General features: G+C 35.3%; 2 protein-coding genes across 3 annotated transcripts; both read left to right on the top strand.

Moving 5' to 3' along the window:
* Window positions 1–2,971: 2,971 nt before the first annotated feature.
* Window positions 2,972–4,357, top strand: LOC142162122 (uncharacterized). Its single transcript, XM_075218435.1, has 3 exons — window positions 2,972–3,098; window positions 3,560–3,831; window positions 4,025–4,357. The coding sequence occupies exons 1-3, from the start codon at window positions 2,972–2,974 to the stop codon at window positions 4,355–4,357; spliced, it is 732 nt and encodes a 243-aa protein (XP_075074536.1).
* Window positions 4,358–7,647: 3,290 nt separating this feature from the next.
* LOC107763536 (scarecrow-like protein 6) lies at window positions 7,648–10,534 on the top strand. 2 transcript variants are annotated; one of them, XM_016582020.2, is made up of 3 exons: window positions 7,648–7,784; window positions 7,893–8,033; window positions 8,112–10,534. In XM_016582020.2, exon 3 carries the CDS (start codon window positions 8,112–8,114, stop codon window positions 10,254–10,256), a length of 2,145 nt encoding a protein of 714 aa, XP_016437506.2. In that variant the 5' UTR covers window positions 7,648–7,784; window positions 7,893–8,033; the 3' UTR covers window positions 10,257–10,534. The 2 variants fall into 2 exon arrangements, with proteins under 2 accessions (XP_016437506.2, XP_075101267.1); XM_075245166.1 differs by lacking the exon at window positions 7,648–7,784 and having other exon boundaries at window positions 8,112–8,172; window positions 8,257–10,534.
* Window positions 10,535–13,206: the final 2,672 nt, after the last annotated feature.

Raw genomic sequence — 13,206 nt, forward strand, 5'->3', positions numbered from 1 at the left:
ATGATGAAGAAGGATGATATGATGGAGAAGCAAACAGGGATTTGAGAGATTGAATATTCAGTAAACTTTATGTGGAAAAGACAAAGAAAGAAATTATATTTATACTGATAAGCAACCGCCGAAGGAAAAAGTGTAATGATGGAAGTACCATAATAATGATAACTGATGCTTCGTGAATATTGGAGCTGTGAAAAAGCCTTAAAAAAGGTTGCAAAACTGCAGAACTAATGAAAAGGTGACACGTGTGAAGAGCATTAAATGGAAGAGACAATTAAAGCGTCAATTTTGTCATAGCATTAATGGTGACAAAAATTTTCGTTTTAATGAAATCCACTTCTCAAATATTCAATTAATGAATAAGTGGCAAGTGGGGGGACTATCTGTATTGAAAAAAATTGAGTTTACATATTAAAGTAGAATAAAGATGACGTGTCAAGACACGTAGACTAGTCAAAGAGTTACAGCTGGCAAAGAAACACGAGTTGCAACAGATACGAGCAAAGGCAAAGGAAGAGACACGGGCAGATATTCAAAGGACTTGGCACCCGTACCTATTTAAGTTATTTAGGTTTAGGAATCAAAAGGAATGAATCTGACAATATATGAGAGTACAGATACAGTATTTAATGAGCATTAAATACAGAATACGTTAGAGAATCTGTATTAAATACAATGATTGTGTAACGTAGCATTCAATGTCTTTAATTACTCATAATAGCCTTATTATGACAAGGCAAAACGCATATCTCCCAAATAGCTATAAAAGGGAGATAACTGATCAATTGTAGGGACACGAAATACTATCTGAATATATTGATTTACTTGTTTTCCTTCTGATTATATTATTGCTAGCCAAATTACTTTCTTTCATATATTCTTTTGATTATCAGTAATCCGAATTCTTCTAAATTAAAGTTTTGACCGAAATCCCATTTTTTGGTTAAACAAGTATATTTTGCCTATATTTTTAAGTATCTATTAACCATAGCCATAGGATAGCATCGACTGCCTGTAATAAGTACTCCCTATAGAGAGACACAAATTCAAGAACTAAAGCAACCCCCACTTCCAACCAAGAGGTTATGAGTTCGAGTCACCCCAAGAGCAAGGTGGGGAGTTCTTGGTGGGAAGGATGCCGAGGGTCTATTTTGGAAACAGGCTCTCTACCCATGGTAGGGGTAAGGTTTGCGTACACACTACCCTCCCCAGACCCCACTAGTGGGATTATACTAGGTTGTTGTTGTTGTTGTTGTTGTTGTTGTTGTTTTAAGATTTTCAGCATTAAACTTATTGTATTGTTAAAATTATGTATTGAGATTTAATATTTATTGAGATTTTAATAAGTTTTTATGTATATATTTATACTATGTATCAAAAGTTAGGGGTTCATATGAATCCGTAGCCGATAGGCTATATCCACCCCTGACAGTAGATAACTTATTTTAAAATTTAAGTTGCAATTAATGCAGTAGTTACACTTCAACTTATTTTAAAATTTAAGGTAGTTTACTGTTAAAAAGTTAGAAAAAATGTAATTATATTTCTTACGGACTCTTAATTAAGTTAATTCATTGCCAAAGATAATGCATGCGCAGTTTTAAATTTATGTGTGTGTGTGTTTATTTAGCGATTGTATCAGCAAATATTATAAAATAAATAAATAAATATACATACATACATATATATATATATATATATATATATATATATATATATATATATATATGAAAGAAGTATCGTATTATTAAGTTGATCAATCCATTCATGAAATAAAATTCAAATTGCCAACTTAAACACATTTATAAAGATGAAGCATTTCAGTTAAAAATGAAATAGAAAACTTATTATTTAACAAATTATTTACATGTCATAGAAACCGTGAAAATTGTGTGTGCCAACATTAACATGACCATTATCACAAGAAGAGAGATTACAGGAAGTTTATCATTATGTTGGCCATGGGAAATTAATTAATGAATAATATTTTTAGAAGTATAATTAAAAGTTGATAGAAAATTGCGTGTGTTTGTTTTTGTGTACGGAGGAACGTATTTATAAGTTTTCATAATTTAATACGGGAATATTGTTTTTAATTGCTGGATGATTAGAAGTTATGAAAAGGTTATTTGAGCCCGAATAGCCCGAATAGAATTTTTTTGTTCCCCGCATTTATTTTCTGCTTCCTTATGTCTAGTATTTAGACAAATTTAACTTTCTTTTCCCATGGTAATAGGGCCAAAGAAAAAGAACATGGATCTGGTTCTAATATAGAATCAGCACCAAATAGCAATGTATTGTTGTTAACCAGGGAGATGGTGCTGACTTTGAAGATACTGCCTATAAAGATTGTGAAGCAGATATAGTGATGGACAATTCCTCGGAAGACTATGACTCCTCTAAGTCTGATGATGAATTTGTTAAAAACAAGGGGAATTTCTTCCGAGAGAAATCAGTGGAATGTACTCTTACACAAATACAACAAAATACTACTTACTTCAACAATCTATCCCCAAGAGGTGGATCCAAGCCTTATACTAGGAAATTTGTGCTTCCACCCATGGAAGAACAAATTTCTATTTCTCTAGAACAAAACCAATCCCCCGATATTTCTAATGATTAGCACACTTTCATGGAATATTAGAGGGATAGGGTCTCAAGGTGTTGCTGAAAGACTTTGTCTTCTTAAGAATGAATACAAAATTCCCTATATGTTCCTTCAAGAACCTATGGTGGGAGCTAAAAAAATTGACAAATTCAAAAGTAAACTGGGTTATCATTCATGCTTCCACAACTGCTCCAACAAGATATGGATCTTCTGGTCTTCTGAGTGCATATTAGATATTGTGGAAGATAAGGAACAACATGTTCTAGTCCCGTTCTATATGTCTATTGTCTATGCTAAATGTGATGAACAAAGAAGATGTACTCTCTGGGATGAACTCAGGAACATTGACAATCGAGTCAATGGGCCATGGGAGTAGTAGGTGATTTCAATGGGATCACCAATGCTGAAGAAAATAAAGGAAGAAGGCCTTACAAATTTGAAGAAATCTTTGACTCCATCTCCTGCCTAACTGACTGCAATCTCCAGGATGCAGGTTTCCTTGCCTCCATGTATACATGGTGTGATAATAGGGACCCTCCTAACACTATATGAAAAAGGCTTGATAGACTGGCATATAACTATGAATGGTTTGATAGCTTTGGAGGGACCCATGTTACTCACTTGTCCAGATCCTGCTCAGACCATGCCCCTTTACTTATCACTTGCAAAGCTAACAATGCTGATTTCACAAGATACTTTAAATTTCTTAACATCTGGGCTAAGCATAAAGACTTTTTGAATGTGGTATAACATGCATGGGATATCAATGTGATAGGAAATTCCTTATATACTCTACATCAGAAAATCAAGAACACTTGCAACTATCTCAGTTCATGGTCAAGAGAGGCATTTGGGGATATCTATGAGGAACCTAAGAAATTGAAAATCCTCATTAGAAGCCTTGAAGAAGCCTCCTTGACCAATAAATGTCCTATTGAAGGAATCTTTCTAAAGCCAGAGCAGATTTTACTCGATATCTTAAGTTTCAGGATAATATTCTGAGGCAGAAGGCCAGAATCAAATGGTTGAAAAAGGGGGATGCCAATACTGCTTTCTTCTATGGTATCATTAGGAACATGAGAAAAAGATTACATATCCAGAAGATTAAGGACATGGAAGGCAACTGGGTTGAAGGAAGCAATGAAATTGCAGATGCAACTCTTAATTACTTTGATCACTTATTTTCTGCCGACAACACTATTGAGGATAGTAATGTCCTAAGTGTGGTAAAAAATCTGTTACCAATAAAGACAATGATGATCTTACTATTATTCCTAATCTTGCGGAGGTGAAAGAGGTTGTGTTCTTTATTGACCCTGATAGCTCCTTGGTCTAGATGGTTTGACAGGTAGAATTTATCAATCATGTTGGCCTATTATTCATGAAGATCTCTTGGAAGCTGTGGTTTCTTTCTTTCAGGGAGATACATTGCCTAAATTCTTCACTCATGCATGTATCATTATGCTTCCTAAAGTGGAGGCCCCTCAAATCTTCTTTGACATCAGGCCAATCATCTTGTGCAATGTTTCTAGCAAAATTATTGCTAAAATTCTCAATGCAAGATTAAACAAAATTTTGCCCAAGATCATCACTCAAAACCAAAGTGATTTTGTTAAAGGAAGAGCCATAACTAAAAATATTCTACTAGCACAGGAGCTTATCAATGATATTGGCAAACCAAGAAAAGAAGCTAATGTGGTGATCAAACTGGATATGGCTAAAGCCTACGACAGAGTCTCTTTGCCTTTCTAATGTTTCACGCTGAGGAAATTGGGATTTGCAGAAGTATGGATTGAACTAATCCACAGATTCATTTCTAACAATTAGTATTCAATCATTATGAATGGTGGCATACATGGCTTCTTCAAATCAGGAAGAGGCCTCAGACAGGGAGACCCTTTATCCCCTTCTTTATTTATACTTTGTGCATAATTACTTTCTTAGATGCTTAATAATATATACACCAATAATAGATACAAAGGCTACTTTATGAATGATCAAGGACCTAAAATCAATCACCTCTCTTTTGCAGATGACACTATCATATTCTGTAGCAGCATGAAATTTTCACTTCAGGTGACTTTAAAGACTTTATCCCAGTATGAAAAGGTTTCAGGGCAATTTATCAACAAAAGCAAAAGTTGTTTCACTATGTCTCCAGGCACAGCATAAAGTACCATCAATAGGGTCAGAAGAATCCTTGAAATGAGGTATGATCACTTCCTTATGAAATACTTGGGGTGCCTCCTACATTCTGGAAGGAAAAAATTATCCTTCTACTCTGACATGGTGACCAAGGTGGTCAACAGAATTAGAGGATAACACCTAAAATTTCTATCATTTCGAGGAAGAGTCACTCTCATAAGACATGTTCTATTGTCTCTCAATATCCATATTTTAGCTGCAATACACCCCCTAAAGGCACTATTGACATGATTGAGAAATACATCACCAGATTCTCCTAGTCTGGGACTGGTGAGGGGGAAAACATCACTGGGTGTCTTGGTATAATATTTGTTTTCCCTTTGAGGAAAGAGGTGCTAATTTCAGGATACCTGAGGACATCTGCTTGGCATTTCATGCTAAACAATGGTGGAAGTTTAGAACCAGTAATACTATGTGGTCCAACTTCATGAAGATTAAATATGCTGATAACATTCATCCCCTTACGGTGAATTGGGCTAAAGGAAACTCATATAACTGGAAAGCTATGTGTGACATAACGGAGAGAATGGACTCTAACATTTTATGGTATGTTGGCAGAGGAAATATCAGTTTCTGGTTTGATACTTGGTCCAACATTGGTCCTTTGTACAAAAAGATTGATAGAGGTCTAACCTATCAAAATTTAATGCTTAATGAAGTTCTCATTGATGGTCAATGGGACTGGTGCTGCCTTCAGGTTCAACTCCCTGAACCTATAAAAAGGCAAGTTATTCATCTGCAAATTATACTTATCCTAGAAAATGTGGATATCCCCAACTGCATATGCCCAAACACTGGTAGTTTTTCCATAACCACTGCTCGGAACCTTTTGAGGCAAAAGAGGAGTACTAACCAATATGATTCCAAGATTTGGCATAATGACATCCCTTTCAAAATGTCATTCTTAACCTAGAGGGCAGTCCATAACAGATTGCCTACTGATGACATGATCAGTAGGTTTGGTATCAATGTTCCTGTTATTTGTTCATATTGTTTAGACACAGAAATAACCAATAGTGATGAGACTGTTGAGCACCTTTTCTGCGAAGGCAACTATGCTAAAAAATCTGGAAGTACTTTGTTGGTTCTCTTGGAGTTACTTTCAGGAATGTAAATATGAAGACCTTTATTACCAACTATTGGAATCTTAGAACTAGGAACTCTGTCATTTCCTATGTTCTTAAAATTCTTCCTCTTTTTATTTTATGGGAGCTATGGAGATTAAGATACAGTGCCAAATATGGTATGGAAAGACCCTCTACAGCTAGATCCATTTCACTCATTTCTTTCAACATTGTCAACAATCTTAAAAGTAACTTTGAGAATGTCAAAATTGGGGATGAATAGTCGGACATTTGCAATCTGAGTAACATCCCTCTCAATGAGGTCTCTATCATTGCTGTCAAATGGATTACACCTCCCATCCTTTTTGGTAAACTCAATACTGGTGGATCTTGTGTGGATGGAGATTGAGGTGTTGGAGTTGTAATTAGAGATTGCATGGGTAATTTCATGATGGCATTCTCCAAACCTTTGGGGCAAGCTACAAGCAACTGGGGCAGAAGCTTGTGCACTATTATTTAGCATCAATTGGTGCATTCAAAAAGGCCACAACCTTATCATTGGTGAAACTTATTCACTACTCCTACAAAATTGCGTCACTGGTACCTGGCCTTCTCCATGGAGGATTACAAATAATGTGAGACAGCTAAAAAATTTGGTGCATAATAATAGGATAATCATCAGACATTGCTTCAGGGAAGCAAACAGAATGGCGGATAGAATGGCTTCCTTGAGCCACAAGACTGGTGTTGTTTATATTAACACTAATTTTGATATCTTACCTCGTCAATTTAAAGGTTTATTTAACACTGACAGATGGAATCTTCCTACTTTTTGAGTCAAGAAGAGAAAACCAAGCAAACTTATATATGAGCCGCCTTGATATACCAGCTTTATTACCACATTTTGTTGTTTTGTTTTAGAGGAAGTGTTAGTTGTTTTCCTACTGGTTGCTTGCCTCTATCTACTGTTGTAAAGAAGACATGAATATATCCTCCTTCTTCAACTGTAACTTCTTCAAAAGTGACAATAAAATCGTGACTCGTTAAAAGGAACCTAAAAAAAACTTTCTTCCTACGTAGAAAAACTATCTTTCGTCCATGCTCTAGAATATCCAAATTCAATATGATCTCTTGATTTTTTTATCTTTTTGTTATTAATACTGATTTATGGTAATGATTATTTTGAGAAATAAAAGGAAGGATTTTGTACAAACTATTCTATAGCTTGAGCTTTTAAATCGTCGTTAAATATAGTAACATGTTAAAACTTACACGTGGGTCTTGTGATACTTGTGAAATAAAAAAATAAATTAAAAAGGATATTGAGACATCGAACACGAACAGGATGCATAGTTAGAAACTACAAAAAGGTTATAATTTCTTAATTTGAGTCTAAACATTTCCTCTCTCTGCCCATTTCAGTCCTTTGATTAACTCACTGTGCTTATTTAATGACACTTTTTGCGATTTTAAAAAAAAATTAGTGATTTTTTTTATTAATAAACACTGTTTGTAGTTTCCTAGTGCAAATAATATTTACAGTATTAGAAAGTTGAAATTTGCATTACGAAAAATTAATCATTTTAATAATTTTACTGTTTAATCCAAAAAAATTAATTTTAGTTCTTATTTCCTTGTAATCAAAATAAGTCTAGTAGTAAGTATAGTATTTTAACTTGAAAATACTTTTTTTTAAAAATAAACATATAACCCTATTGATAAAAAAGTGGGGCCCCTAATTTTTTGGGGCTAAAGCATGTGCTTTATTGGCTATAGCCGGCGTTGCTAAAATGGGGACCAAGTTTATATTTTTGAGCAAAATTGCTGTATTTTTCTGGTTGTGGGGTTGGTTTTTCTGTGGAAGATAAGCTATTGAAGAAGTTACTACCCTTCAGATCTAGAAGTAAAAGGTTAGAAAATGAAATTATATTCTTTTAATGTTAATTCTTTTTTTTTTCTTCATTTTTTTCTGGTTATAGTGGTTTGGAGCTGATTTTTTTTTTCTTTTTTTTTTTCAGATGAAATGGAGACCAAGTTCATATTTTTGAGCAAATGGCTGTACTTTTTGTTCTTGGGTTTGGTTTATATGTGAAAGAAAAGCCATTGAAAAAGTCACAACCCTTCAAATCTTGGTATTAGATCTTTCAAGTATCAAAAAGGCAAGAAACCAAATTATCTTCTTCTTTTACTGTTAATTTTTGTAGTGGGTTTAGCTGATTTTTTTTTTCTATTTTCAGATGATTGTAATACCTCAAAGTAATAACCTAGCAGGAGCAAAAGGGGTACTTGGTGTTTCAGGTTATGTACCTTCAATTTCTTCTTCACCAGAAGCAGCAATTTGTAATAAAGGTTTAAACTTTACAAGAAACGAATCTGTCTCAGTGTTGGATGCAAGAAGTCCTAGTCCTTCAGCTTCATCTTCCTCGTGTTCTTATGGTGGACAATATGCTGGAAATAATGGAGTTCCCGGCGCCGGAGCTGGAAAAATTGACGGCCGGAAAGAGGAGTTGGTTACTGAGCTGCAGCCATTTTCATTTGAGTTGGAGCCAGAAAAATTTAATCTTGGATTTGGGGATTTGGATAATTTGTTGCCGGAACTTGCCGGCTCCGACCAGACCATTTTCCGGTGGATCTCCGGCGATATGGAGGACCCATCAGTTAGCTTGAAACAACTACTCCAAGGAGGAAATGCAAATGCTGATTTGGGTTGTGGAGTTTCAGTTGCAGGTTCTTTTGCTTGTACTGATAATATTTCCTTTTCTAGTTCAGATATTTCTTTAGATGCCAACATTGAGAAAATTGGTTCTGTTGTCATTGACTCAAATAATAGACCAAATAATAACTTTGAAAATCCGAATGTCAATCTTTTGGCCAAGAGTTTACCTCCTACTTTGAGCTTTCACGAACAACAATCAGAAGAGAAGCCTCAAATTTCTTGTCCACAAATAATGACAAACCAACACCAGTTCCAGAATTCCGCTTATGTTAACTTGTTTGGCTCATCATCATACAACATGAATCAAGAACAGCCGCCACCCAAGCGCCACAATTCGGGTATCCTGGGTTCAAGCTTAGGCTTTCTATTGCCTAAAGTTCCGTTCTTTAATCCCAGTGGTGACTTATTGCTGAGGAAACAACCATTGGGACATATGCAGCAACAAGTCAATTTGCTGCCTCCTCACCAGTTTCAGCCAACATCATTATTTGTACCTAAGCTTGAGGCAGCTGGTGGTGATGGTAATGGTAATTTGATGGTGCCTCGTCATCAACAGCAGGAACAACAGTTCATTTATGACCAGATTTTTCAGGCCTCTGAATTATTACTGGCCGGACATTTCTCAAACGCGCAAATGATATTGGCGCGGCTCAATCAACAGCTCTCTCCCATTGGCAAACCCTTCAAGAGGGCTGCTTTTTACTTCAAAGAGGCTCTGCAGTTACCTTTCCTTTTGCCTTGTACATCCACATCTTTTCCACCAAGAATTCCCACCCCATTTGATTGTGTGCTTAAGATGGATGCTTATAAGGCTTTTTCTGAAGTATCTCCACTTATTCAGTTCATGAATTTCACCTCCAATCAAGCTATTCTTGAAGCTCTTGGGGATGCCAAGCAAATTCACATAATAGATTTTGACATTGGCTGTGGTGCTCAATGGTCCTCATTTATGCAAGAACTCCCGAGCAGCAATAGAAAGGCAACTTCTCTAAAGATTACTGCCTTTGTATCTCCTTCAACCCACCACTCCGTTGAGATTGGCATCATGCACGAAAGTTTAACGCTGTTTGCTAATGATGTGGGAATCAGATTTGAGCTGGAAGTTATTAACTTGGATTCCTTTGACCCTAAGACTTATCCCTTATCCTCCTTGAGGTCATCTGAGTGTGAGGCTATTGCTATTAATTTCCCCATCTGGTCTATTTCAAGTTGTCTATTTGCATTTCCTTCACTTCTTCACTGTATGAAGCAGCTTTCACCAAAAGTTGTTGTATCATTGGAACGTGGATGTGAACGTACTGAACTCCCCTTAAAGCATCACCTCCTCCACGCCCTCCAATATTATGAGATACTTTTAGCCAGTATCGATGCTGCTAATTTAACACCAGACGTTGGGAAAAAAATTGAGAGGTCTCTCCTCCAGTCTAGCATTGAGAACATGGTCTTAGGGCGCCTCCGATCCCCTAACCGAATTCCCCCATGGAGAAACCTATTTGCTTCTGCAGGATTTTCACCTGTTGCGTTTAGTAATCTAACTGAAATCCAGGCAGAATGCCTTGTTAAGAGAACTCAGGTAGGAGGATTTCATGTCGAGAAGCGCCAGACGTCACTTGTGCTATGCTGGAAGCAGCAGGAACTCTTGTCAGCTTTGTCTTGGAGGTGCTGAGGAGCTTTATCTTATGATGACTCTTTCTTTTAACAACAACATTTACTAGAGGTTTTGACTCTTCAATTTGATGTCTGTTAAAAAATCTGCTTACATTTGCTATGTCATTTTCTCCTTATGTGTAGTCTTTGACTGTAGGCAGGCCTTCCGCGTTAAACAAATCTTAACTATTATCCCTGTTTAAATATCAGTGTGTTGTATCTTCCTAAGTTTCACTATGTATTAATTTCTCTCTTTTCCATGTTCTGATACAATTGCTAAGTAATATTAACAATTTCTGGATGGTAATGACTAATGATCTGCTTTTCTTTCTGAATGTGTTGAGCTTCCTGGTTACAAGCATGTTAGTTCCCAAGTGAATAGTTCTTCTCTTAAAATGAGTGCGTAATATATTCTACTTTTGATACATGTATTGGTATATTGGATAAGAACCAAAATTGGAGGCATGTCCTGAACATAGGACAAAGGACATGTATACTCTTATTGGAATACATTCCTATTCCTACTATTAATAAGGGAGAGTTTCCAGAGCGAGGGTCTGGTCTTCCGGAAAAAGGCTCTCTGCCTTCTTAAATGCAAGGGTAAGGTCTGTGTACACTCTACCCTCCCCAGACCCGACTTGTGGGATTACAATGGGTTGTTGTTGTAATAAGGGAAAGTTTCACGAGTTTCAGGTCGTCTTTCCTGCCGACCAAAGGGTTTAATTGGAATTTTGTAAGTTTGGTTCGCTGTTTTAATACAGCAGTAAGTGGATATGTATCTTCAAACTTAGTTCTGCTAAAATTTCCTGTTGGTTGCTGTCTTCTTTAAGCTTTCTCTGCTCTATGTACTACTCTGCTGGCAAGTTAGATGCAACACCCAGGACTTTAGGTAGAGTCTACATCGGCAAAACACAAGAGGGATGATGGGTATATAAGTTAACAAGCCTTAGACGCTAACGTGTTTTAAACCCGTGAGGGCTTAGGCCCTGGGCAGACAATATCACTAGCGGGATGGGCTGTTACATTAGACTTGGTTCTTTTAATTGCCCTTGGATGCTTTCTGTTTCATCTTGCTGAATTTCATGCTTAACTGACATATAAGAAACTATTTAGGAAAACATATTAGATGCCAAGTGTTAGTGCATAATGTTAGAGATTAGACAGTTTGAAGAGTTGAGTTCTTTGGATATTGTCTCACACTGGACAAATAACTACATTTAGATGTGTTTTATATCTTAATCGGATTATTATTATTAGTGTATTGTCTTCTCTTTCTTAAGCTGTTGTATTTCAGTAAGTTTAGAATAAATATTGCACAAGGTTCTGTGAATTCGTTTAGAAGAGTATAATCTATGTGATCAGAGGCGGATCCAGGATTTAAACCCTGAGGGTTCATCTTTTATAGTTTTTAGCATTGAACCTGTTATATTTTTAAAGTTATGAGTTCATATCTACTATTTTTGCAATTTTAATGAATTTTTACATATAGATTAGTTATGGGTTTGATTGAACCTGTCGACGTACCGAGAACACTACATCTTCCTCTGTATGTGATGGAACAAAAAATTTACACTCAAGAAAAATATTGCTTTTGTTGGCGAGTGAATTGAGAAAATTTTCTCATCTATATTGAGAAGTTCTTTGAAAACCAAATGCAAATTTTCCATTTTGGGGATTATTATTTTTTGTTAAACCTTGAACGTACTTGCTTATTATTATTGCTTTCTTTTTCTTTCCTTAACTTGAGGGTCTATCGGAAACAGTCTGTCTATCCTCAAGGTAAAAGTAAGGTATGCGTACACATTATCCTCCTAAAATTCCGCTCGTGAGATTATATCGAGTTTGTAGTTGTTGCTGTAAACCTTGAACGTACTTGTCAAGTTTTGTATCGAAGTCTTTCCAAATGAAAACGACATATTGTTCGTATTAGCTTCTTCAACTAGGTTTTAATTATATGATTAATTAATATTTGTCATGTTCACATTATACCAACTGCTAAAGGATTAAAATTAATCAAAAGTCCTCAAAACATGGTCCTACACTCGTTAATAAATTTCATGTCCACCTGCCTTGTAGTCTACGTTGGATTTAATAAAAGTTCACTTTGAAATGCCCAAAATTTAGATTAGATTATTGAGTTCAATCAAACATGACCCATGTGGTTTGCTTAAGTGGATGGACTAAATTATTCAAGATGATGACAACAAATACAATGAATGAAGTATATAATAATATAATAATTTGGCATGCATTATGTAATCCAAATTACCTACATCCCTTCTAAAATAATGATGGGAACTTCGTATTTTCAAAAGAATGATTGAATTAATGACGTATAACACTTCCCAAAATACAACAATAATATAATACAAAGTCGTTAAATAAATGTAATGCTAAGCTGTCGATCCTTATTTATTTTCACCCACTCCAAATTCAGACTCTCCTACAGGACCAGGCCATAGTTTAAGAGGGAATGCTCTAATTAAATGATCGTAGAAAATATTCAATGATGTGTATCGTGTACGGACCAATTTGCCCCCACCTCGATTATTTTTATATTACTCCCTTTGGCCCATAATAAGTGACATTTTGACCTTTTTATTTTGGTCCAAAATAAATATTCTTTTACATAATAAAAAGAAATTAATTTTATTTTTCTAAAATTTGCCCTTGTTTACATATCTCAATGTGTTAAGATAACAATATACAAATTTTAATTAAGAGTAATTTAGTCAATGTATCTTTTTTTTTTCTAGGAGTTAGTATTATTTTTAAGGAAAAATGACACTGTATAGCCGTTCTCAAAATAATATATTTTTTGTATATATTTACGTTTTGTATGTTATTTACAAAAATTATACAAATTTTATATATTTTTTTGACTACCAAATATAAATAGTTTTTGACGCGCGAGATAAAAAATAAAAAAAAGCCATTTTCTTAAGGGGTGCGCCAAATACCAAAAGGTC

The sequence above is a fragment of the Nicotiana tabacum genome, chromosome 1, assembly GCF_000715075.1.
Source record: "Nicotiana tabacum cultivar K326 chromosome 1, ASM71507v2, whole genome shotgun sequence".
NCBI classification, from domain to species: domain Eukaryota; kingdom Viridiplantae; phylum Streptophyta; class Magnoliopsida; order Solanales; family Solanaceae; genus Nicotiana; species Nicotiana tabacum.